Source organism: Tinamus guttatus, unplaced genomic scaffold (genome assembly GCF_059628265.1).
Source record: "Tinamus guttatus ecotype Peru unplaced genomic scaffold, ASM5962826v1 Tinamus_guttatus_pri_ptg000197l, whole genome shotgun sequence".
NCBI lineage: Eukaryota > Metazoa > Chordata > Aves > Tinamiformes > Tinamidae > Tinamus > Tinamus guttatus.
The window spans coordinates 4,105,419-4,131,937 of NW_028288731.1; the positions used below are offsets into that span (position 1 = coordinate 4,105,419).

Sequence of the window (26,519 nt, forward strand, 5' to 3'; positions counted from 1 at the left end):
TCCCCGCCTCGCAGCCAGGAGGATTCTCTTATTTTTTTTTCCCCTGCTGGTGTAAATTACTGTGACTTCTTGTGCTTCGACGGAGGCATGTTGATTTACACCGCTCCGAGACTTGGCTCAAAATACGTGCTGAGTGGGATGGAAAGCAGAGAGGCTGGAGGAATAGCAGTGTGCTATTTTGGTAAGGGGGAAGAAATCGCTGCTTTCTTGGCGCTCCCCACTTCACACGTTTTCCTGCTAGCGCTTCCCATGCCGCGAGTGCTAATTTGAGGCAGGAGGCAGAGCCTGTGGAAGTCAACGGGGCTCTTTCCACCGTCCTCCCTGGGTCTGGAATCAGTGTTTTTGGTGCGATGAGACACGTTCAGCCACGGGCTCTGGTCACCTGCCTGCTTTTCCTCTTGGGAAAAAGGCCTTACAGACAGAATATCTGTGAGGATCCCATTTCCAAGAGCACCAACACCTGCGCTCTGAAAGCCAGGCCCCGTCACACTGTGCAGACCTGGGTCCCAACCATGATTTGCTGTGGTCTGTTGTGCTCCCCAGAAATGATGTCGGTTGGGGCAGGTGCTGCCAATGCAGCTCATGTTAGAGCCTGGGGTCCAGTGTCACTTCTGGCCTGTGGCCCATGATTCAGACGGGTTCCTCAGGCTTGCCCAGCTGGTTGAACACCATCACCAGGCCCCAAGTCTAACACAGCTCAGAGGCTGTTCTTGGAGGCAGGTGATGGGGACTGGTCGTGCGAGAGAGTCTTTCAGCAGCGCGTTTGCTAGTGATGAAGTTTTCGGGCTTGGTCCTGGCTCTGCTTTCCATCAAGCCCAACTTTGCAGAAGTCAGCAACAAGTCGCATCATGGATGTAAATTTGGATCCTGGCCCCCGATGCTTGTATGTGCTAAGTGAGCTAAAAAAGAACAAAATGGGAAACATGTTAAACCGAAAAGAGCAGCAACCTTCATCAGGGACTGTTAAACATGCTGGTCCATATGCAACCTTTGGCTCGTGGAGCCTTCAAACTGCTGCCTGTGGGAAGCACAGGAGTTTTGCCAAGGGAAGGAGCTCTCTAGACTTTCTGCACCCAGGCGCTTGCTTGGGGCCACCTCCAGAGCCACTTTGCCGGGACAGGGGGACCTTCAGGCTGACCTGACGTGGGGCTACCAGCGCTAAAATAGTTACACGGGCTCAGCTGAACATTTCCTGTCCTCCGGTGTTGGGTTCGGGGCGAGGTGTTGGGTGTCAGGCGCTGTGTTGACATGAAGCCGGAGGCTTTGCCGGGGCGTGGACACGTATCCGTGCAGGCTGCTTGTGAGCGCGCGTGGGGAACGCACACGCTTGGGCTCGCAGCGGCCGCTCTCCTTACAGCCCTCCTGCTGGAGAGAAGGGTGTTTGGTGTCTGCCGAGCAAGGAAAAGCATGGGAACCGGGGTCAGAGAGGATAAAATAGGACATTAAAAACACATAAACCATGCTGTGCTGCTAAACGGTAGCAGCGTGATGGATATCCTCCACATTAGCATTTCTGCCCGAGTTAACACGGGCTCCAAATCCCACTGATCGGGTGGATTCACATGCAGCGCCGCGGGGCTGCTCCTCCTGTCCAGTGGGAATGCCGCCCTCCCATTCCCGCTGCCGTTCCCAGAGCCAGCCGCGGTGCACGGGCATGCTGGGGGGCACAGAAAGCTGCACCCGCATGGGCATTTTCCCCTTCCCTCTTTATTTTTCCAACATCTGGCACCACAGGCTAGACCAGAAATGCAAGTGCCCAGACTGTGTCCGGGCTATTAAAATCCCGGGAGGGAGGGGTGGCTCTGAGGTCCATCTGCTAGTTATTGATCACGGCCATCTGGCGAGGCAGCCGCTTTCTCCTCTCGCGTCGGATCACAAGCTCCTTCGAGAGGCTGTCTCGGCGCAGGGAGCGTTGCGGGCGCTGTGGAGGGGCAGCAGCTTCGCGCTCGGGACGAGGCAGCACCCGCGTGCGTCGTGCGGGCACTCGCCAGCACCCAGCCCACCAAGACGGCTTGGGGACGCTCGTCCTGTCTCCATGTGCAGTGGGGAGAGGCCGTGACCTGCTCCCTGCTCCCTTGCAGACGTTCCAGGCCAACGAGGATGCCACGGAAGTGGTCCTCAACAAGATCCACAGCCCCGTGCTCACCCGCTTCGTGCGCATCCGGCCCCAGAGCTGGCACAACGGCATCGCCCTGCGCCTGGAGCTCTACGGCTGCCGCATCACCGGTGAGCGACTGCCCCGTCTGCACCTCGGGGCAAGCGGGCACCTGTGCCCCACGTCCCACGGCGCTCCTCCTGGGAGAAACCCCTCGGGGATGCTCACGCCCTCTCCGTCCCCGCAGATTCGCCCTGCTCCAACCTGCTGGGGATGCTCTCCGGCCTCATCCCTGACACGCAGATCTCGGCCTCGTCCATCAGGGGCTACGACTGGTCGCCCAGCATGGCCCGCCTCGTGAGCAGCCGCTCGGGCTGGTTCCCCCGCGTCCCCCAGGCGCAGCCGGGCGAGGAGTGGCTGCAGGTGGACCTGGGCGTCCCCAAGAACGTGCGGGGTGTCATCATCCAGGGGGCCCGCGGGGGTGACAGCGTGAGCACCACCGAGGCGCGCTCCTTCGTCAAGAAGTTCAAGGTGGCCTACAGCATGACCGGGAAGGACTGGGACTTCGTCCAGGACCCCAAAACGATGCAAGCCAAGGTAGGCACCGCCCGGAGTAGCAGGAGGGCTCCAAGGGGATGTGTGTCTGGCTGTCTTCAGTCTCCCTCACGGCGTCTTGGAGAGTCTTCTCCTTACAGAGGAATGGGAATTTAGGCTCTGAATTTAGGCTATCTCCATGAAACCCCCTTGCACGTCCCCCTGGTTGTGCTCCTAAGCCATCCTAGAGGTTGTAGCTCTACCTTGCCTCAGGATGAGCAGTTTCCCTTCATTTCTCGCTATGGACCAAAAGGTCCAGACCTCCCCCTCCTCGTGCTTGGTGCAATAAGCAGTGGCCTCTCGTGCAGGGCTGGGGCTGGGAGCGTCACCGTCGGCTGTGCCCCGTTCCTGCAGGCCATGGTCCCCCTGGTAGGTGCTGGGTGTTCTTCTGAATACCAAGTTGAGGGAGACAACATGTTGCTGCTGCAGCTTGCATCTCTGAGGCAGGAGGATGAGTCACGACTTCTCTTTGGGATTTTTTTTGCTATGTGCAGACCCTTTTTCCCCACCAGTGTGCCCTGGAAATTCCCTGTGCTTTCCCCAGAGCTTTTCCTCCAAAGTTGCTGCTGACCTTTCTGCCAAGCAGCACGGGAGCAGCAGGGACCTTGAGGAACATTTGCTGCTGTTGCATGTTTGTTCTCTATGTGACCACATCTACTCCTAGGATTTGGGTGAATTTCAAGTGTTCCCATGTCCTAGGAGCCCTGCTGCTATCTCCTGCCCTGCTCACGGGCTTTTTGCTCACTCTCTCCCCGCAGCTTTTCGAGGGCAACATCCACTACGACATCCCCGAGGTGCGGCGGTTCGAGCCCGTCCCCGCGCAGTACGTCCGCGTGCACCCGGAGAGGTGGTCACCCGCCGGAATTGGGATGCGCCTGGAGGTGCTGGGATGCGACTGGACAGGTAGGAGCTCCCTCCGCTCCACCACCGGCATGGGCAGGGGCTGTTTCTGCCTGTGTTGGCTTTTGCCCACATGTTTTTCACCATTTATTTTATCGCAGAGGTGGGAAGTGTCTCACCTATCGAGACACAGAGGCAGTGCCCTGCCCCTTCTGCCAGTGCTGCCTAGTTGCTCCATAGTTTCATCCCCAAAAGCCAAAAATGCACCCAACAGTTCATTCAGTTTGATGTTAGCTTTTCAGCACCAGGGGCTAGTTGTCCTTTAGTTTTGTTGGTATTTTTTTATTTTAATAATCTATTTAAACCTGAATCTGGTCTCCAGATGTCAGTGATAAAGAGGTATGATTTCCATTTTTAAACACACATCTGTAGAAGGCGTTTTCTTCTAAAAACTCCCCTTCTAGGAAGCCTAAAAGACATGGAGTTTTCCCTAGCCTTTAGCGGAGTCTCTGCTTTCCTTCTCCTCCTGTGATGTGCTGTGAGATGCATCACCAGCATGTGAGAGCACAAAACACACCTAGATGCAGTTGTCAGCAATGCTCCGTCACCCTTGAGGTGGCTTGTGTGGCTTCACCACATTGCAAAGAGCACTTATACCTCAAAGAGCATTTATACGATCTGCCTTGAGCGTCTCTAATTACCGAGTCAAACAGGTAACTAACCACAGCAATGGGGGTTAGTAGCTCAAAGTCAAGAAGCAACCAGTCAGCAACGGGCTTCCTTCAAAGACTGCCAGCATTTCCCTCTGAAGAGCAGAGATTGATGAACGCTCGCTCACAGCTGCTTTCCTCCCCTTTGAAGTCCCCAACATCTGGTTCCAATTGCGCCGCAGCGCCGCGGCCTGAGCGGCAGCTACCACCGTTTGCACGGACACTTGCTGGGAGCAGGGAAGCGAACCGGAGGGGTCGCTCTTTTTGCACTTTCCTTTTCATGCACCGCACCGTCCCCCCTGCTATTTCCATTATCCCTCCTAACTGTCTTGGTGCAGCTCTGCCGTGGCAACTGATTTTCCAGGATAGATTTCCGAGGCTTGTCTGGAGCAGGGTAACACTGCTGATTTACATCCGCTCAGCATCTGCGTCCCGTATGGGACTTGGCTTTCAAGGTCCTTCCACACTGTCAAATACCGGCAATAAATCTCAATATACAAGAACAACAACCCAGAAAAAAAAAGTGTGCCAGCTCCAAATAACTTGGAGCTTTTGATATGCTGCCTTCACCTGCTGTTTTTTTTTTTTTCATCTTTTCTTTTTTTACGACCTTTTTCTTTGCCTGGCTGCTTGCAATTTGCTTCTTGGTTGCATTTGGAGTTTTATGGGGTTGTAACAAATCTGAACTTACAAATTAAAAGGCTTTGAGGTTATTTGGTATTTTACCATGAACAGAAGACAGCCGCTGGGGCAAAAAAGAAAAAGAAAGAGAAAGAAAGAAACCCTGAGAGTTTATGTGCAACATGTCTAATAACAGGAAAATAAAAGGGGGGAAAAGCAGCCTATGGAAAATATTCGATGCATTTAGCCATTTCCTTCTGCTTTTGGCTTTATTAAATGATATCCTGAAGAGTGTCAACACAGAAACACAGTCACAAGTAGCTGAGCAAAGCAAGCTCTTCAGGAGTGGAAAGCACAAAGCCGAGCGCTGCACCGGGCTCACGCACCCGCGGAAGGGGAGCAGGCTGGAGCCTCCTGCCGCTTACTGCTGATTTTAATGTCCTTCTCTTTCCTCTTTACATTACCCTGACACCGACTTGGAGGTTGTTTCACATGGGCTGTGTTGGAGAGAGGGAAATTGGAAAGAGCTGCTTTAAAAGCGTATTCGGGAGCCCGCGGTGTGAAACCAGATGCTTTCTGCGGCCGAGCCAGCGCGGGCTGGGATCTCTCTGGGTCCGTCCCGTCGGCGGTTACATCATCCGTGCGTTGGAGTGACTTGTTTCATAAATTGGCTCAATTAGTGGGAACGTTGTCTCTGTTTTTCTTGCCTATCATATGCCTTGAGGAAACAAAAGGATGTGCTGCCCGTGATCTCTGCTGTCCAGCACTGATAGCCAAGCGGATTGCCAGCACCGTTGTAGATTAAGGAATTAAGGACAAGAAGGAGGCCGTGTGTCTACAAGAGAGTGCCAATGGGGACCCTAAATCAAAGGGAATCCCGTACAGCAAAGGCAGTTCACACAGAGTTCAGGCCCTGCTGACACATGGTGTTCTTGTCCTATCTCTTCCGGCCGATGTATGAACACGACAGGAAAGCTGTGTGCTTCGTTTCCTCCCACATGGGCTTTTTTTTTTTCTTTTTTTTTTTTTTTTTTTGTAGCATCTGTCCCAAAGGTTCCCTCTGCTCCATGTCTTTCAGACACAAAGGCCACGGCGGAGACGCTGGTGCCCACCCTGAACAGCGAGCTGACCACCACCCCCTACCCGACCGATGCCGAGGCCACTGAGTGCGGCGAGAGCTGTGGGGAAGAGGAGGGTACGTATCAGAGCAGCTCATCTCCAGCTCAATAAGTGATGGGTTAAGAGCTAGGCACACACTCTTATCTTCCCATTTGCTCCTATCTATGGGGCTGATTCCTGGAAAGCTTTGAGTAATGTCATTAGTGATAGGCCAAGCTCAAAAAAAAAAGCCCCCAGTCAAGATCTGATAAGTGATATCAAGGCAGGATGCGAGAGCAGGAGATAGTGGCTAATTCAGCGCCTAGGGTACAGGGCTTGAAGATCTGCTCCCCCTGCTCCCTTATGTGACCCGAAGCAAGTCACTTAGGCCTCGTGTGGCGTTCCCCCCGTAGCAGAACCACCCCCAGCTCTGTGTCATAAATTTAGGAGGCGATTCGGGACAGAGATGGAGGCCACCAAGCGTGCAGGGCTCCTTCTGTGGAGGGAACGGCATGCCGGTGAATTGTGACGCGCAGAGAGGGCAGGTGACCTGAGGACAACCTACACCCTGGTGGGGACATCACCCCCACTGTCACATGCTTGAAAATTTAGGAGGACAGTCTGTGCTGGCAGCAGAGAGAGGGGAAGGTAACTCTGGGCAGCAGCTCCTCCCCTTAGTTCCTGAGGCACTTGGGAAGCTTGGGAACAATGAGGGTGTTCCCCGGAGCACCAGATTTATGGGAGGTGAGGAGAAACAATGCCGCTCTGCAGAGAACCCCTCTGAGGGGAGTGAGGGCATCCGTGATCCACATTGTTTTGTTTCCAAGCGGGAGCATGCACAGCAAGCCCTCTGCCCCCTCGCAGCGCCGTCCCCCCGTGCCTATCGCTTGAGTCACTCGTCTCCTCCGGCCGCGCCACCCGCTTTGGGTCACTGTGATTAAAAACTTCCTCTTTGCCAGGAAAAAAATATGGCCTAAAATGAGCGCGTGTGACGTGCGCATCCGCCGAGGGCTCGGGACGTGCCAGCCCGTTTCGCGGCCTCCATGTCTTGCCTTGGCTTCCCAGCCGAGGGCACCAGCCAGGGCCTCGCTCCTGGCCGCAGACGAGCCGCTCTGCAGGACGGTCCCCACGAGCTCCTAAAGCTGCTGACACGGGAATTAGCTCAGTTCCTGACCCACGTATGGGAGGTTAGATGACTAGTCCAAAGGTGCCTCTGTAGCAGAGCTGGAAATAGAGGCCATCTCAGAGTCCTCACGCATGAGACCCACGGTGGCCCCGCGCTTCCCCCGGTGACATTTCCATGCGAGGGTACGAAGCGGTGAGTGACAGCCCGCCGTGTTGACAGGCAGCTCCCGTCTGGCGCGAGCGGCGAGATCTGTCAGCCAGGAGCTGCTGGAGCACTTGAGCTTCTCCTTTTGGAGCCAGGGAAGGAACCGCCGCGCGCAGGGGCTCTCCGGAAGCGCCTCTTCCTTGACATTTAAGAAGGCATTTAGTATTTGCCCGCTCTGGGAGATGGAGGGAAGGTGCTGATTAGAGTCTGCAGCCATTTGCTACTTGGGTATTTGCTTGTTTTGGTGGCTCAGCTGCAGGAATGGGGCGTGAGCATTTTGATGGCGCAGAACTCAAGGCTGATGCTTGGAGCTGACAAAATACAAGATAGGTTAAAAGTGTCAAGAGTGAGTGAGATTTCATGCTTTCTGCTGTAGCTATAGCTTGCCAGCTATTTTAGTTTTGGTTGCTTTTTAATAGCATCTCTTCATGGGCAGCTCATTTTTTTTTAATCCAACCTAATTTTTCTTATTATTTCTTTCTCTTAAGATTTCCACCTGCCTGCGAGCTTCAACTGCAATTTTGATCTCCCCGAGGACCTCTGTGGTTGGTCACACGATTTGGACACGGGTTACACGTGGTCTTTTCAGCCTGCAAGTACTCAGATTGGCAGCACTGACACAAGCTCCGAGTCCGTGCCTGGTAAGATAACAGCATAGAGCAAATCAGGGAATGGGCTGATGGGGCTTTCTCTGTGTGAGACTATGTCTGACCATTGCGTAGCTCTTGAGAAGGCTGTGCAGGCATTAGGGTTGTCTTTTATGGAAATTTCAGGTGTTTTGCTTTATTGATTCACGTCCTATTTATAGGTCTGTGACTTTTGGCACTAACTCTCCTCTTGAGCTGGCCTGGAGTCAGATTCTGGGCTGTGACTCCCCTGTGACCACATAGGCTCACCTGGGCTTTGCTCCACATCCTGAGCCAAATGTCCTCTGTCGGACCCAGTGTTTTTCCTGCAGATCCCGTTTCCTCTCCTGTGAGAGATGCCCTTCTTCCTCCCATATGTTTGCTCTGACTGCATGTAGTGCTGACTTCAGCTGTCGCGCATCCTGGCCTGGGGTTCAGCCCCCTCCACGGGCAGGAGGAGTTAAGCCCTAAGAATGCAGCAACTCGCCAGCTTCTCGTGGCTCGACTTCTGCTCTTTTTCCCTTGCTGTGCTTTGGAGGCAGAGGATCTGCATGAGCCTGGCAGAGTGTAATCCGTGCAGGCCGTCCCTGAGGTGTGCCGGTGCGGGCCGGAACGAGGCTGCCTCCAGCCACGCGGCCGATAGAGCAACCCCTTTAGCTCCATGTCTTGGAGCTCACCCCTGGCCTTTCCCTTACCCCAGCTGACTTCCCACATGGATGCCATGAGGGACATGAACTGCTTTCCGTGTAACAGGAGCCAGCTTCAGCGTGACATCCGCCCGCTTCGCTCGGGGGACACTCGGGAGACACCGGGCTCCCCGAGGGTGCCTCGGCCGAGGTCACCTGTCTGAGCTCTCCCCCGCTGCCCGCAGCTCAGGTGGGAGCCGGGGGCTCCTCCGGGCTCGTCCCGGCGCCGTTGCCTCCGGAGACACAAATATTCGGGCGAACCTGCTAGCCACCTGGCAGAGGCGCTGGCCAGATTGGCGGCGCCGCCAGGCAGTTGGAAAGCCGTGCAGCCAACACCTGGTAGGCAGCCCTAAAGAGGAAAATATGTATTCCCGAAACATATGGAAAGAGGAGAATCTGCTGCATCGCCACGCACGAAGCAGCCCGCGACGAGCGCACGCCGCTGCTCGCTGCCAGGCCCCGAGCGCAGCCCGCACGGGCATCGGGCAAACGCCTTGGCGTTGCGCGGGGCCGTGGGCTCCGCTAGGCAGAAAAGCATCTTCATATTTCAAGTGTTCATCTCTGCAGCGTTTGAGTGCTTTAGAAGATTAATATCTGGGGCTCGCTGGAGCCTTCAGGCAGCAGGAGAGGACACTTGCTGCCAGCCCTGGGCTTAATAACCCTCCCCACCCCCTGCGCCACAATAAGGTTTAATTAATATAAGCCTACTGCAAGCGGGATAAAAATTACTTATTTTTTATAACTCCGACTCAATTTTTCATTTCATTTCCTCTCCCCCAAGTCTCCCTACAATTAGTTGGCCATAGTGGCTCGGAAGGCTCCTGCACGTGAGCGAGGACACTCGCCTGGCCCCACATGGGGACAGCAAGGGGCTGGCACTCAAGTGCAGTGCTGGAAAGTGCAGAGGGAAGCGGCTACTTAAGCAGCTATTTGCTCTTTCCCTGAAGTTTTTTCCACTCAGCTTTAAGGGTGCTGGCCGGAGCCCGCGGGAGCAAGGAAGCGTGCGGCGCCTTTAAGGGCCGCGTCTCTGCCTCTTTCGAAAGTGGCAAAACAAAATTAAAATAGAATTAAAATGGAAAAAGAATAAGCAGGGCAGGCAAGGAGGAGCCCTGGCGCAGTGCGCATGGGAGAGCGGGGAGAGGAAATGACCACGGTGAAATATCTTCTGCCAGGCGCTTGATGAGAAAAGTCTGCTGAGGGACGGGCCTGGGTTCCTCAGCTCTCTCGCGACGCCGTTCCGCGCGCTGCACGCAATCCCACCCCGGCCTTGGCGTGGAGAGCTCCTTCTCTGCACTGACAGGACGCCCACTGCTCTCCTGCCACTATTTTTATGTCCAAGATACTCTTTCAGGCAGCTTTTTATAGCACTGTGTTCCCTGGGCGCTCAGCACCCGGGATGAGCTCCGCGTCCTCCCCTGCAGCCCCTGGTGACCCCCTCGGTCAACACGGACCCAAGGTGTCCAGAAACCCAACACGGCTCCAGCTGTCACCCTGCGCTTTGCAAGCCTAAAAAATACACTTCTCCCTGCCCCTACGAGGGAGACTGCCAGGATTTTTCCCTCTGGATTTGCAGACGCTTCCTGGCTGTGATCAGGCTCCACGTAGCTGGGGCTAGCGAGCTTCAGGGAGCAGCATGTTAAGGTTTCGGGGAGGCTGCATCCCTTGGCCATTTGCCATTGGGAGCAAGGCAGAGACCTTAAGGAAAATCACCCTGGCTGTATAAGTTGGGCACCTCAACTCACAGCCGTCCTTGAATGTCACCAAGGCTCTTGTTCCTGAAGGGTGAAGAGGGTGGTGGGCCACCTGGTTGGTGCCTTGTATCCCTTCAGGGCGCTGCATTTTGGAGCTGCTGCAGAAACGCCGCGCGCGGTGTCGTTTGCACCATATTTTCCCCTCTATTTTCCTCAGTGGCACTAGGAAAGTCCTGCATGGTCCTGGTAGAGCAGCGTGGATGGGAGCTGAAGCCACCAGCTCTGCTGGGGCTTGCAGTGCAGCTCGTGGTGCTGCAGGGAAATGTTATTTGTTCCGGAGCGTTTCCAGCCAGGGAATGTTTGCCGCGCTCCGAAGTTTCATAAGAGCTTCTTGTATAAGGAAAACAAACATGGAGCTGTTTTTAAGCTTGACCCTTCACTACCCTTGTTTTTCCCATGGGATCTTTAAAAGAGAGAGGGTTTTTTAATATTTTTTTTTTTTTTTCTGCAATCCGTGAGAACATCTGCCCAGAGGCCTTGATCCCAGCCTCCTGGCTGGGGTGGATGGGGCACATGGCACACGACCCTCTAAATGTCCAGCTTGAATTGGTGGCAGTCTTGTTTGCTCATAAATCACAAGCTGGCTCCTCCATTAGGGAGCAGCCCGAGTGACCCTCTCGAGCAGCAGTGAGCAAACATGCTTTCACTTTTTTTTTTTTTTCCCTTTTTCTTCTGCTAATAGTTGTTGGCACGAAGTGGCGAACGAGCCAGATGCTCCTCTTAGGTGCTGGGAAGTGCTGCTCCTCCTTCACGCGGCCGGATGGGGACAGATCTGTCCTTCACGCCGCCAAGTCAGTGCAAGTTGGTATGGGAGGAGCAGAGCAGTAGTCCCTGACTGTAGCTGCTCTTTAGCTTGTCCTGATCACGTCGGTCTTTGGCTTGAGGCTTTCTGGTCCTATCTGGCCTTGTCACCGGTAGGGCTGGCGATGCGCATGGGGGGACGCTTCTCCTTCAGATCCCAGAAGCACCATCCGTGGTGCCCAGCTGGGGACCAAGGCAAGATGCGTGGGGCAAGCGACCACCAAAAATGACGTAATTTTTTTTTTCTCTTCTTTCATTCCCCGTGCCGCCGAGCAGAGGGCTGGAGCTACCTGCAGCTGCAGAGCAGCGGGCGGCGGGAGGGCCGGCGCGCGCGGCTCGTGAGCCCCGCCGTGTACCTGCCGCGCAGCGCCGCCTGCATGGTGTTCCGCTACCAGGCGTGGGGCAGCGGCGGCGTGATGCTGCGCGTGTGGCGGGACGCCAGCCACGAGAGCAAAGCGCTCTGGGTCATCGCCGAGGACCAGGGCGACGAGTGGCGCGAGGGCCGCATCATCCTGCCCAGCTACGAGGGCGAGTACCGGGTGAGTCGTGCGGCGTTCAGCCTTTTGCCGTTGATGTTCCTCAAGCCTCCCCCTTTGTGAATGGTTTTTCCTTCCGCTTTTGTTTTTCCTGGTGTTTTGCTCCCCGCGGTGCCCAGCGCCCCGGGGGCAGCGGGTGACATTTCCCTCCTGCTCCCTCGCAGATCGTGTTCGAGGGCTTCATCCGCAGCGGCCACCCGGGACAACTCGCCCTGGACGACATCCACTTGGGCACGGACATCCCGCTGGAGAACTGCATGGGTAGGTGCAGTGCCCCAAAACCCAGGGGGTGGCTCCTCTTGGGTGCTTGGGCTTCTGCTCGTCTCAATGCATCCTGGGCCCCACTTGAACGTATAGCACTTAATGCTTCAAAACACAACATCTTGTGACCAAGATCCATGTATTGCCAGCCCCAAAAATAACACCGGGCTCCTGCAAGGACCTAAAACTGCAATAACTTGTCTCAGATCACTCCCAGCCACGGGGCTGAAAACTTCTCACATAATTCACGAGGGTCGTTTCCGATGTCACCAAAATACCGGTGAACAGGGGAATAACTGACACCAGCACAGCTCCTGGTTTTCGGATGGGGGAAGTGATCTGGTTCCTTTGCAGCCTGAAATGAACTCTAAGGAGCCGCAGTAATTTTTTCCTTTGACAAACATGTCATTGGTGTCCTGAGCTGGAGCGGTGCTTTCAGCTGCTCCTCTGACTCACGGACCTAATGCAAGAGTAATCTAAAAATAATCATGAGCCTATTACTCCTGCGAGAGAAAGTAATCGGTAATAAGCACTGATTGTTGCTTTTCAGAGACAGTAATTTGTGACAGATTAGTTCTTTGAAGCATCTTCAAAGGGAAAACCAGAAAACAACCTTTGTTTATTGGCACTGTCAGGAAAAGGAGCAGGGCACAGACAAACAGAAGGACATGTTCCCCTTATGGACACTAATGCCAGAGGGATCTGGGACCCAAAGTGCTGCTCTTGGAAATCCTAAGGGTTTCCAGAGTTTCCTCATGGGGCCAGGTGGGAATTGCCCTTAGGATGACTCAGGCCACTGTGCTGAATCCAAATGACCCTCAGCCTCGGATGTGTTTTCCCCAAAGTCCCAAACAACTCTCGCTAACCCTAGTTTTTTTTTTCATTTTCTCTTCTTTTGCAGAACCCCTCACAGCTTTCCCAGGTGAGAACTTCTACCCTTCAGGTAAAAACTGCGCTTATTTTGGTGTTTCCTCGCGGGTGGCATGGGCTTTTAAAGCAAAAGGGACTAAATCAGGCGCTTGTGCAAACAGCAGCTGTTCTGAGTGGCAAAAGGGCGAGAGTGCGATCGGCCGGGGACGGTCCCCGTGCTGTCCTGGGGCCCTCACCAGGAGGCACCTCCTGGAGAGCCCCCATGCGAAGGCTGAGGAGCAAAGCAGAGCCTTCAGGAGCGCACAGGCCAGCGGCCAGTGCCGAGCGGGGCGGCCAGGGCTCGCGCTGGCGCAGGAGGGTCCTCCGGCAGGAGGTGTTTGGAGGGGGCCGCGGGCGAGCGGCCGCCACAAGCGGGAAAACCAGCGGAAATGGCGTGTTTGCTAGCCTAGCGCGAGCCCGCGGAGCATAAGCGGCGTCTTCCCGAGCGCAGCCCCGGTCGTGTCGCTCTGGGCTCCAGCTCTCCACTGCTGGAGACGCAACTAGTCCGTCTGGGGGGTTGGGATTTCGTTTCCCTGCCGGCCTGCTCCGGGCCACGAGGGCTGTGTGGTGATGGAAAGCAAACTGGGGGCTCCCTGGAAAACGTGCAAGCTTTGCTGGCACGGGGAGGCGCGCGCGCGGCCGGATCCGTACGTAACGCCGGGGAGCTGTGGCTTGCTTGGGTGCTTACTTGTTCTGCCCGGGCTCATGGTGTCACTGCTGCGACCTCCTCAGCGCGGATGTCACTTACACCGTTCTGCTCTGGTCCCCTCGGCCCGCTTCCCGGGCGGCATCTTTCCCAGCCCGGGCTTGTAACGTGAGCATCACCTCCCGCCGCTCCTAGGGGCTGGCATAGGGCAAGCTCTCCGTGCCTGGGAAGCGGCTTCGCTCAGGCTTGGAGGCGAGCGCGTGTCTAACGAGCACGCGGGAGGAGCCCTCCATCAGCCGCGTCCTCGCAGGACGTCAGTGGGAATAACCACAACCATCCTTGCTCACCCCCTCGGCCTCTGTGCACTCGGCTCCATCCGGGGGACGAGGGCTTCTCCCCGCTCTCCCCTTTCCCGTTCTTCCCAGCCGTAGCCTCCCAAGCTGCTGGAGGTGACAGGCTCCCTCCGATGGGGAACGCGGCGTGTTCTGCCACTGCCCGAGACACAGGGCGGCGCAGGAAGAGCCACCCGCCGGGGCCAGGAGCCCTCGCGTGCGCGCGCCGGCCAACAAGGAGACCCCGAGGAAGGCCGAGGGAAGGGGGGCTGCGTCGCGGTGCGCCCGCTGCATGCTGCCGCCTCGCAACCCTGTTCTGTGTCTCCTCCGCAGGGGCCACCCTGCCGCCAGGGAGCGAGCCCACAGTGGACACGGTGTCAGTGCAGCCCATCCCTGCCTACTGGTATTACGTTATTGCCGCCGGAGGTGCCGTTGTGGTGCTGGCGTCCGTCGCGCTGGCCCTGGTGCTCCACTACCACCGCTTCCGCTATGCGGCCAAGAAGAGCGGTCACGCCATCGCCTACAAAACCTCCCACTATGCCAACGGGGCGCCCGGGGCCGTGGAGCCCACCCTAACCATAAAGCTAGAGCAAGAGCCCGGCGCGCGCCGCTGAGAGCCCGGCGCCACGGCGGCGAGCAGACAGAGCAAAAAGACAGACAGACAGACAGACACTTAAAAGACTTCAGATACGTTGCCTCAGTTTTGCACTTTTCTCCTTACCTAGCATCCGTGTGAACTCTTAGACATCTCCGGCCCTCCTCCGTGTCCCCCTTGGTCCCCCCCGTGCCACCGCCTCCCTGAATCTCTGACAAACGTTTGTAAACTAATGCTGCACCTGGGATCGCCGGAGGAGACACGTCGCCCGCCCGGGCACGGCCGTGGGCGCCGCGCCGCGGCGGGGCCGTTTCGCCCGCTCGGGGAGGGAGTTTCCCTTTGCATTGGTAGCGTTTTGTGCTTTTGGGTTTGTTTTTCCTCCTCGTCCCGCTGCCAGGAACCCCGAGGGCGGTGTGGAAGCGCGGGCTGCCCCCGGGGTGCCGGCGTACGCGGGAGCGCGGGCGGCCGGTGTGAACGGCCCCTCGGGGGCTGGCTCGTCCTGCCTCTACTTGCACAGGGAACGCTCCGGGGGGTTTGTTTGTGTCTTTGTTTGTTTGTCCGTTTTCGCCTCCCCTCGGGAAGGCCCGGGACCCGCTGTGTTTACGTGGGAAGAGCGCAATGCTTTTTGTTTTTTTGTTGCCTTATATCGAGCTGTGGCGGGGTTCCCGCTCCGAGCGCGTTGCTGTCCCGGCGGCGCCCGCGGAGCCCGGAGGCGTTCGGAGAGGCCCGAGGTCTTACCTCGCATCCCGCCTTTCCCGAAGGCCCCTCCCTGCCACAGCCATTGCGGCGCCGGGGGTCCCTCCTCGCCGCCCGCCCGCCAGCGAATCTCCTCGAAGTTGCCTTATGCCCGCGAAGCTCCCGATGAATGTTCAGTCCGTATCCGTCGAAGCCAGCCTTAGGTAGCGCGCAGACCTCGGCGGGGCGAAGGTGGCCGCTAGGCACTGTCATTTCGTGAGGACCACAGGTTTATTTATGCCGTGCGTAGCCTCGCTCGGGGTGCGGGCGGTTTTGCTGTCACACGGGGAAGTGGGAGAGGGCTCCTCCGGGTCTTTCTGCTGGAAACAGTCACGAGACGAGTGTAATTCCCTTTCCTGGGTATTATTTTTTTGCTTTCCTTCCCCCCTCCGCCCGATTCGTAGCTGCTGATTCATAGACAGGGCCAGCTGGCTTGCTTGGCTGCAACAAGTTTTGCACGAGCTCACGTTCTGCTCGCGCAAGCGCCACTGACGCCAAGCAAGGCCAGGTGGCCCGGCCGGCACGGCCGGCACCGCGGCCGGCGTGACCCAGAGCCAAAATGCCTTAGCCATATTGCTGCATGACCACGTGCACGAGCGGTTGGGATCGATCGCTCTGACGGCAAAAAAGAAAAGAAGAGAAAAAAAACGACGAGCGCCCCCGCTGAGGAGGGTTTTTCCATCTTGCTCGTGTTGTTTGCATGGTCAGAGCCCTGGCCGGTCCCAGGCCGCTAGCAGCTCCCGTCCAGCCCTGCGTGGGGCTGCGAGGAGAGGTGGCACCTGGGCGCTACAGCCCGAAGCACCAAAGACGAAGCAAAAGGTCACGTCTAGGTTTTTATCCCCCCTCCCCAGCCCCGTCTCCCCAGCTCCTCGAGCCGTGACATCCCCAGCGTTGCCCAGTTGCCTGTGTGTGGAAAAAAAAAAAAATCTTGTGGAAATTTGAAACTCTTTGAAAATGTATTGTGTGGAATGTAATAAAATGACAATATTTTTATACAAACAACTGAGGTTTTTCTTCCTTCTTCTCTCTTTGCGAGCCAGAACGCCGATGAGTGGCACGAAGCATCGGGCCTGAGGGTTGCTTGGGGCTTTGGCTGTCACGGCTGACACGCTCGCCGCGTTCCTGGGGCCGGGGCTCTGGAGCCGGCCACGTGCCCTGCAGCTTGCAAGGCCTGGAAATTGCCATGTGCTCCTTGTCTGCGAGAGGAGGAGGAGGAGGAGGTGCCTTCGCAGCCTCGCAAGGAGCTGCGCTGGTGCTTTCAGGTGCCCCTTGGAACAAGTCAACAGGATCTCTGTTTATTCAAAGTGTGTTTTGCTGGCAGTCTGAGTGGTTTTTCTTGCCCTCCTGCATTTGCTTTCCTCCTCTTTTGCTCTTCCCCCTGAGAGTCGGCTCAGCTTTGCAACGAGACTCCCTGGCTTCGGAAGGAGTTCAGAGCATCAGCAAAACAGGGAAAGAAAGAAAATCAGGTGCGATCCCCCACTTGGGCTGTTCAAACACAAGCAAAGCCGAGGACCTGCATCTCTGCATTTTTTTTTCCTTCTTTTCTTCTTTTTTTGTGCGTCTGCCCTACTCGTACAGCTCAGCGGTGCCCGTGCGCTCGTGCACACGGTGTGTGTTTTGTGCCCTCGGTGCCTGTCCCAGCGGAGCTCAAAGCAAACACGCGCGTGGGAGAAGACGGAGAGGTAGAGGGTGGCACCAGCTCGTGACAAGGGGTTTTGGGCCAGGTCCAGCAACAGGACAGACATGGGATTTCTGGTTGCTCTTGTGCCTACCGGCGCCTCCGTCTCTTCCTGCCAGTGCCACTATCTTAAAACAAATGTACATTGAAGCTCCTTAATCTCTGCAAATACTAATTCTCTCCCACGAGCTTGAGACGCTGCTTATCTCGATGAGCATCTCCCCTATCTGCTCCAGGTCCCAGGAATCAGCCTTTCGCTGGCCATGCTCTCCGATCGCACAAAGAATCAGTTTTCCCGGCATCCAGCCGTTCCCAGCGGCAGGGCTGGCACCATCTTTCCGGGACAACCGCCTCGGTGCTCCGGCGCCACTTTGCCACGCGCGCCAGGGCTGCCTCCACAAAAAGCTCTCCTTGCACTTAGGTACAGGGGCTCCTGTCAGCTTCCTCGCCCACCGTTCCTTAATAATTTCTTTTTTATTTTTTTCATTTAAAAATATTGCGTTTATTGTGCCTGCAGATTGCCCTTTAAGAGAGAAGCTCTGCGTTTACCCAAATGGAGAAGTTTTCCCCCTTCTGCCCAAGAGCTTGTGGGTTTTTCTGCGGACTTTTTCCAGAGCCGGGTGGCTTATTTTGGCTGGCTCCATTTCTGACAATATTGCTGGCATTTCCCACAGAGGAACCTAATTCAGGGCAGCGAGCAGCGCTCCACTGTGACGGGAGGGCATCTGCGCCAGGAGCGGAGCAGAGACCCTCCGGCTTCAGTTCCCACCGGCAGCCAGAGCTGGCTCTAGTTAATGACTCAGGAAACCCCCATATGGAAAAAAGTGGTGTCGGGTTATGTGCTTCCATAGCCAGAGAGCTAATAACAGATTAATGAGGTCCTGCCGCGGGCCCGAGGAGAAAGGCGAGGTGATGAGGAGGCAGAGCACTCTGAAGCGTAAGTTGAGTCGTATTAACATAGGGAATTGAGAAAAGTGCTGAAGGAGTAAGTAGATTTGGGGCTGGGGTTTTGCTATAAATGTTCGCTTTTCACATTTTCCCAGTGCTCCTCCCTTTCAAGCTTGAAGAACTGATATTCCCTTGAAAGCAGTGAATAACTGAGACTTTCTTTTTGTGGCTTTTCCTTCTAAACTACCTAGGGGAATAAAAAAGTGCCAAATTGTTAATGTGTTTTCACACAAAATTCAGAGGAGCTGGCACACTGAGAAGCAGAAGACTTGCACCTACTTTCCATAGCACTTGGCTTCCTTTTTGCAGGCTGTGGTCCGGTTCCCACCTTTGCATATGTTGGTGCAACCACCTACACTTTCCGTAGGGTTGCACAGGTGAGGCTGCCGGCAGAGCAGCGCCACTTGCCTTAAAGACACCAGAGGACTCGCCAAGGAGACGCTTGCAAGTGTGAACTGCTTTGCAAGTTCCTTTCCACATGTTCAGCTCTAAACGTTTGCGCAAGGCCCCCAAGCGCTTCTCCCAACTCCAAGATGTTGCCATCTGGGCCTGTCGCTTCCGAAGTGTTGAGGAAGTGTGTGAGCTTGGAGCTAAAATGAGGATTTGCAGAAGATGTTGTGCACCTCTGTTTCTGCAACAAGCCAACAGCAGCATCGTTAGCAGGCTCACTAACACAACGCTGCTCATCGGCCAGGACCAGCGTTGCCTCCTGTGCCTTGGTAGGCCCTCTTGAGCAAAGCCTTGAGCCCTTCCAGCAAGGAGGGACAAATGCAGTTCTCAAACTGGTATTTGGGGAAATACCGGTAACTAGGGCGGAGAAGTGAGGATCGTGACCCTCAGTCAGTTTTAGGAATGCGACTTCTGCCACTTTCAAGTTTTTCTGGTCTTCTCAAGGTGCCTTTTTGGCTGAGCACCCGAAGTTGCAGTCAGGTTGGAAAAGCCTAAACAGGTTGCAATGAAAGGGCATTTTTTTCTGGAGTACTGAAGAAGAAACACTGTTTCTATATACAGAAGTAATACTGGGAAGACTGCGCAGAAAAGCACTTGCCTCTGCTCAGACTGCGACGTGTGTGTTTGGTTACTAGTGCTTGGTCTGCACTGAACAGCATAAAAAGAAATGTCGCCACTAAAAGGGACTTGGATCAGAGAGATGTTAACATAAATGCCTAGATGTGGACACCCGTTTACCACTCTCCCCATTTGACCAGATTTTGCATTAAAGCATGTAATGATGATACATGACTTAATCAATTTACCGGGAATTTATTTGAAACCGGAAGGATAACTGGGTCACTGGAGCTCTGTGTCCACTAAGATGTACAGGGAAAGATGAAAAGGAGAGTGTGCTAATAGGCCCTAGCATTAATGGGAAGTAATGATGGGTACTGAGATCCTATTGAAAGTCATAAGGATAATGCCCATGAGCATGTTAATAGTGAATTATGGCCATTATGGAGGCATCAATGACAATATTTTAGTGCTATTCACATTACCTGGATTCTTTGCTCTTTGGTCTCTTCTCTTCTTAAAACCTAGTTGTTTGATAGACTTGAAATGTGATGTAGTGGGAAGAGCCTGTTGTTGGTGTGAGGGTACAAGAGTATTCGCTGACTTTCGCTACACGAGGAGGAACTTTAGTAGTTGAAATACTGTTTCCCTCTGACAGGTCCCCACAGTGACCATTGGCAATAATGCCTCATCCGAATGGCTTTTTTAAACACACCGTGCTTCCCATTTTGTTGTTCTAGTGAATTTCCCAAGACTGGAGGATGACTTTCCCATCCCCGAGCAAGGCTTCGAAGACAGCGACGATCATGGTTGGTACTGAAATGCCACGTGGCGATATATCCCGGGGGGAGCTAGCTTTTCAGTGGCAGGTGCCATAGTTATTTCCAGCCCTGAAGACATCTTCCATAGCTGGGGATAGGAGCGGGCTGGCACGGCCTTTCTGCTGGATCTCGCCCTCTGTGATGAGACTCTCAGTTATTCCATCCCTTCCCACTCTGCTATGTCGTGCAGAGCTGTGCAACGTGAAGAAGTAGGTGATATACAGCAGAGAGACAGGAAATTAGGAAATGTGCCGTCACTTGACCTTCCTGTGGGCGCCTTGTGTAGTCTTGAACAAATTAGTTATATTTATTTTCCCTCTTTTTACAACCAATCCATCACCAGTGTGATTCCTCCCTTCCATAGCTCTGTGTTTATACCACCAGGTCTAGGCAATGGCAATGCTGGTCTGAGAAAAAGCAGATGGCTCAGTTCAAGCCAAAATTTTAGCCATCTGAGAGGTTTTTGAGGAAGAACTTCTTTCTTTATTGTTAGGATGACAGAGCCCTGGCACAGGCTGCCCAGAAAGGTTGTGGAGTCTCCTTCTCTGGAGATCTTCAAGAATTGCCTGGATGCCACCCTGTGCCACGTGCTGTAGGTGTCCCTCCTTGAGCAGGGGGTTGGGCTGGGTGATCTCTAGTGCCCCCTTCCAACCTCAGCCATTCTGGGATTCTGTTTGTGTTTCAAAACCTGCTTATCCTTCCTAACTCTAAGAAATTCCTCCAACCTCCTCTGAAGGAGGAGCAGAGTGCTGCTGAAATCCTTGGGCCCTGCCAGAGACTCTGGTTCTTGTGCCTTCATGCAAGTTTTAGCTGAAGCTTTTCCCTGCCTTGAGCTTGAAGCCAAGATATCATTGCTGTGTGGTTTGGGGATGAATAAGTCTGCTTCATGGAGGCTGTCAGAGGTTGCGAGCTGTACGCGGGCAGGTCGCTGGTGAGGCAATGACGTGTTTGACACAGACGCTCCAGTACTTCTAGGTGAGGGGCAGAGACAGCGATCCACAGCCCAGTGACAGGAAAATAGCAAATGACATCAGTGAATTATCGCTCTGGTGCTAAGGACTTCTTCTGACCATGGCAGATATATTATCTGGTACATGGCAGCTTACCATATGTCATTGCCTAACGCTTTGTAGAGTATTCATGCCATCTACACTAAGAGTGTAATTTAGGTTCTCTCAGTTGACCTTCTTGGAGCATCCAACTTTCTTCCACTTTGTAAACACAAGGGTGGCTTAACTTTCGTTCGCTGATTTATATATCCCCTTCCCCAGTGCCAGACATGGACCCCAGGGGACATTGCCCATGTCTATATGAGTGTGCACAGACAGTAAACAGCATATGAGTGCCTACTTGTGGAGTGAAACAGAAGTCCTCCAAATTACCTAAACAGCATGTATGAGTGACTACTTGCAGAGTGAGACAGAAGTCCTCCAAATTATCTAGGAGTCTTACAAATATCAGCTTCAATAGAGTTTAGGAGCCAAAGCACTTTTGAGAGTGTGCATTAAAGTGGTGACTTAGTGTCTGGACAAAGACGTTAGTTTTCTTTTCTTTCTTCCCTTTCTCAATGGCAAGCAATCCTGCAAAGTCAATATATTGTATTTGTGTTAGGACAAGTGGAACTGAACTTTCAAGTGCTAATTGCTGCTTGCATGGCATTTTGACTTGCAAATGGAGAAAATTAAGTCTGGGAACTGTGACAGATTTGTTTCCGTAATTCTGAACCCAGTCACACTTGAAGGGCCAGAGTCTCAGTGAGTGTGAGGTGCTTGTATGCTATTCACGTAGACTGAGATGCAAAAAGGAATTAGGGCTCCTACATTTCTTGGGAATTGGGTGCTTCAGCACTTTTGGACAGGGGTTGGCAAAGCCTGCCAATATATACTGCCTGGGAGCACAGATGGCTCTTTGGTCATTACAGCTTCACCTAAGAAATGAGTCATGTGGACAAAACAGTGATCCCTGGATAATAAATGCCCGTTTCACTGCAGATTACTTTGGATCGGATAGGAACGACACACTGTTCTCTACTAACTCTCCAGGAACATCCAAGCTGGACAAAGAGAAGAGCTGGCTCTACACCTTGGACCCCATCCTGGTCACCATCATAGCGATGAGCTCCCTCGGCGTCCTCCTCGGGGCCATCTGCGCCGGGCTGCTGCTCTACTGCACCTGCTCATACGCCGGCCTCTCCTCGCGCAGCTCCACCACGCTGGAGAACTACAACTTCGAGCTCTACGATGGCATCAAGCAGAAGGTCAAAATGAACCACCAGAAGTGCTGCTCGGAGGCCTGATGGGCCACCTCAGGATCTCCCTCAACGCCGCGGTCCGGTGAGGTGGGCTGGTGGGGACAACTCCTTGTTTTTTGCTGTTTTCTACGGGAACTGAACGCCATAATCTCCAACGACCTGGCCGGGAGGAGCGAGGGAGCGGGGAGGTGCTGCTCCTGCCACCGGCCGTGACCGCGAGGCCCTGGCTGGCGGGTCGGGGTCACCGAGGACTGGACGGGCGTTTCCACGGCCTGGTTTGTTGGTTCTCCTTCGTGCGTGGCGGAGCGGGAGGATGTTTTTTTTTTTTTCCTTTTGGATGTGAGAAACTAGATGTTGGTTGCTCTTTCCCACTTCCTCTCTCCGATAAATTGCCAAGAAGGCTGGGGGATTTCTTCAGCTCTCCTGTCCTTAGAAATAATCCCACACACACATACAGACCCTGCCCCTTGTCAACCCCCCCCCCATATGGATACTGTTTTGGCTATAGGGGGTTCGTGGGCATCCCGCTAAACCCAGGAAGCAGCAGTTTCTAATCCTGAAGATGGGGCAGGTCGCTGCCCTTGGATTTCTTCCTCGTGCCAGGGGTAATGGCACGAGGCACGTGGTAGCGCCGGAGACAGTGACAGCGCTTCCCAAGTCATCGGGACCCGGAATGGAAAGGAAACCATGCATATGGAAGCACCTCATCGAGAGAAGCTGAAGAGCCTTAAAGTGAATTGTGAATAAGAGCCATTTATTGAATCCAGATCTTGGATTGAACAGCTGCGGCCTTCATGGGGAAGGCCTCGCTCTGACTCTCCCACCCCTCTTGATCCTGCCCCCTTTTTATTTCCTTTTTTCCTTTTTTTCTTTCTTTTTTTTTTTTTTTGGTGTAATCAGAAAATTGCAACAAGCAAAAGATGTGGTCCATCCAGCTCCCAAAGCCCAGGCTTTTGGGAAGAGGGGGCTCCCTCAGCATTGACCTGGGGCGCCCGGCAGAGCGGAGGGTTGGAACCCGACAGGACACCAAACCTCGTGGCTCTGCGACGCTCCCGTCTCCCTTGGCCACGGGCTCCTGCCAGCACCGACATCTTCATCCCTCCCCTGCGTCACATCAGTGACCTGATTCATGAGCTACATTTTGGATTTTTTTTTTTTAATTTGGATTTTTTTTTACTTTAAATAAGTGCCTTAGAAGTGTTTTTCCCCCTATCCGGTGATCAGTGCTGTATCAGATGACAAGTGAGGCCTTCATCCTTCCCCCTCGTTTCACTGCTCTTCACTGGATCTCTACTGGGTAGAGCCTCACTGGAGAAGTCTCATCCCTCTGCTTTCTAGTAGTCTGGCAACGCTGTCTCGCAGTCCATGCCTCTCTACCCAGCAGTGCTATGGAGACAATTTAATGGAGAAACAGCTCGGATGTTGGGCCCCAGACTAAGGCCTTCATCTCCAGTCTCATACATGTGGAGCTTGCACATGTAGAAGCGAGCGCTTTCCCAGTGCATCGGGCTTGTCTTTTTTTCAGGAGCTCCTAAGTACCCAAAATGTCCTGATTTTTCATTAGCAAATGATTTGGGGTTTGGGATGGATGTTTTTCCCCACACACACACACCCCTTCCTTGCTAACGATGGAGCGCTAAAGGTGCGATGTGACGTGACACCCGACTTGTGCAGCCCGCCAGGCAAGTTTTTAGGGGGTAAAGGAAAAAAATAAAAAGGAAAAACTGTCCCTTTTGGCACTGCTCACGTCCGAACCGCGTGCGAGGGGCCGTGGCGGTGCAGAGCCAGCCCATTTCCAAGCGGCATTGCTGCTACTCCCCGACCTGACCCCGCCAGAGGGGAAGGACGGGTGGGAAAGGACCGTACCGTAGCAACGTCGACGTAGGCCAACACTGGCGCAAGTATCTAAGTGAAAGCGGTGAACGTTATGGTGTCTAGTAGGCGTGCAGAGAGCAAAGTTCGTATATACATATATCCAGAAGTAGTGTGTTTGCACACGCGCGTGACTTCACTGTCTGTGGTGTGTCTGTGACTTGTCCCGTGGGGCTGACTCGTGTTCATGTACCTTTTGACCCGGGGCGGGAGCGTCCTGCTGGCCTTGGCGCTGCCGCGGCGCCGCTTGCCCGTCGCCCGCTGGCTAGTACAGGGACCACGCGCGTGCCCTCACCGGGCAGGAGCAGGAGCAGGCCGAAAATGCTGCAAAGCCGATACCTCACTTACCTCTGCTGGGTGCTTTACTGTTCTACTACGGAAAACTGTGTTTGATTGTAACCTTAACAGGGAGAAAAAAAAAAAAGGCAAAAAAAAAAGCAAAAAAATATCAAACAAGAAGTCAGTGCTTTCAAATCTTTGCATCCTCCTCTGCAACTGCATTAGGTTTGCGGATCGCAATTCCCTCTGTGAAATTCAGAAAAAAAAAAAAAGGGAAAAAAAAAAAAGAAAAGGAAAAGCTGGTGCTGATGGTGCTGCCGCTGTCCCCGCGCGGGGAGGCGCTGCCGGGGCCGCCTGCGCCGGGGCAAGCGGGGCAGGACGCCGTCACGGGGCTCCCTGCGGAAATGGAGCCTCCCTGAGCTTTGCGGCTCGAGGCGTCTGAGCGATCGCTGGCTGAGCCAGGACTTACGGACTTAAAGAGCGTTTACTGTGATTCTTCAGTGTAAAAAAAAAAAAAAAGACGAAAAAAAATCAAACTGTGTTTATATGATTTGTATAAAAAAACCTTTTAAAATTACTATTTAATAAACATTATGGTAGAGATCATGTTTCAGTACCTTTTTTTTTTTTTTTTTTTTTAATTAATTTGTGCAAGTTAAACACCCAGCAAGCCCAAAACAGAGGACTGGGGCCCGCCAGGGACACCCTGGGGAAACTGGCCTTCCCTGCCAGCAGACTTCTCATGTTTGAAGCACTTTAATAGGCAAATAACTAATGCCTAATGTGAAATGCACAGCCTGAGCGTTGAAGAATTGAAGGGCCTTGGGACGGGCCATGAATCTGCTGGGGTGGCGCGGCGGGAGGCCGGGCTGTCATCAGCCTGAGACGGACGGCTGGAGGACTCGGCAGCTCACATCAATCTGCCAGGGGAGAAGAAATAAAGCCCGCTCGGACCCCCAAAATAATAACAATAAAAAAAAGCAAAAAGTGATGAGAAGATTTTAGGGCATGAAGGTGAGGGAAAGGGAGGATGACGCGGAGCTGAAAGCCCAGTATAGCGAGTAGAGCAGGAGTGAGTACAGTGAGCAGAAGCAAACACATGGAGGGGGAGGCAAAAATTCCAAAGCCTGCCCAAAATGCTCAGGTCATGCAGGTGTCTCCCACCTGGCTCTGCCCATTTCTCACCGATGAGGGCTGGTTTCTGCCGGGCAAGAACCATGCAGGCCTAAATGAATGGAATGCACTGTATGAGGAGGAGCAGTCCCTGCCCCCAAAACCACCAGGTTTGGCTCAACTACAGGGCAATATTTTTTATTTTACTCATTATCAAAATGCACACACACTTCTTGCCCTCTGTACATCCCATGTTAGACGATCTGTGGACTGCTCCATGGAAAATGCAGGCTGGATGCTCCCCCAACACCTTTCGGCTGGTGTCTCCCAACCCTCCTGCCATAGGACTGAGTGGAGCATCCTCTCTGCTTGCCCCAGCAATGGGAAAATCCAACGCACACAGCCCCATCCCACTGAAAACCTGGCACCAGTCCCACCTCCCCATGTCCCCAGGGCGGCGTGGGGACTCGCAGCAGCCCGGCCCTCGCAGCGCCTGCTCGGTTGCTCCGTCTCATCGGTTACCGTGTCTGTTTTATTGCTGTGCCCGTTTTCCCAGCGGTCACAAACTGCTTCTCCCTGAGGAGCCAAGTCCTGGATGAGCATCCCGGTCTCGCTCCGGGAACACACTCGGATATTAAAGGGACTGGAGAGCACCATTGCTGCCAGGTGATTGACACCACAAAGACTGATGGCCCTTGTACGAGCTCCCAACAGAAGCCTCCTTCTGCACCGCGGATAGGAACAACCGTCCCAGGCTGAAATCCCCACACAGCTGCATTTTCCAAGGCTGCAAAAGCGACTTGGAGATTCCTGGCTCTGCGTTCCCTGAGCCTCGCATTTTGGCAGGGGCAAGGCCTGGCTGCAGCTGATGCTCTTAGCTGCTCACAGCTTAAAGGCGCCGTCCGCTCCTTGCTCTGGATTTCCTCCCCGTCTGCGTGCAGGGGAGGCTGCGGTGCGAGCGGCGGCCGTTTCGGTCACAGCTCCTCCTTTCCTGCAAGCACTGCCTGCAGTCAGCCCCACACCTATTCACCCAGCTCAGGGCCTTCTTTCTGTTGCTTCCTAATGTGGGTTTTCTCGCCTGCTTCCTCAACAACCAGCTTTCCTGAAGGCAGCTGCTGACTCCCTCCCTACCCCTTCAAAGGTCCTCTCTGTATGAAGTCCTCTTCACGTCACTGCTGACAAATGCAGGTAATAAAGTTGCGGCAGATTTACTGCTGCAAGAACCCTCTTCCATCCATCTATCCATCAGGAGAGGGAGTAGCTTTTAAATGAGGCAGGAGATGGACTTTGCTGCTAGTTATGGCTTAAAAAAAAAAAAAAAAAAAAAAAAAGCAGGGGAAAAGCCAGGTCATGGCCACGGTTGAAAGCCAGGCCATGGTTGAA

General features: G+C 54.1%; 1 protein-coding gene across 5 annotated transcripts in view; it reads left to right on the plus strand.

Annotated features, from left to right (window-relative positions):
* Nucleotides 1–21,996, plus strand: part of NRP2 (neuropilin 2) — a 38,986-nt gene extending 16,990 nt beyond the window's left edge. Inside the window, exons 8-17 of one of the 5 annotated variants that reach the window (XM_088523734.1) lie at nt 2,082–2,226; nt 2,343–2,692; nt 3,448–3,592; nt 5,939–6,055; nt 7,777–7,929; nt 11,429–11,691; nt 11,853–11,949; nt 12,851–12,892; nt 19,541–19,609; nt 21,613–21,996. In XM_088523734.1, coding sequence (XP_088379860.1) covers nt 2,082–2,226; nt 2,343–2,692; nt 3,448–3,592; nt 5,939–6,055; nt 7,777–7,929; nt 11,429–11,691; nt 11,853–11,949; nt 12,851–12,892; nt 19,541–19,609; nt 21,613–21,917 — 1,686 coding nt within the window. In that variant the 3' untranslated portion in view covers nt 21,918–21,996. Of the gene's footprint in view, nt 1–2,081; nt 2,227–2,342; nt 2,693–3,447; nt 3,593–5,938; nt 6,056–7,776; nt 7,930–11,428; nt 11,692–11,852; nt 11,950–12,850; nt 12,893–14,169; nt 14,687–19,540; nt 19,610–21,612 lie in introns of those variants that run through there. The other 4 variants (XM_088523735.1, XM_088523736.1, XM_088523737.1 and 1 more) reach the window with 4 other exon arrangements.
* Nucleotides 21,997–26,519: the final 4,523 nt, after the last annotated feature.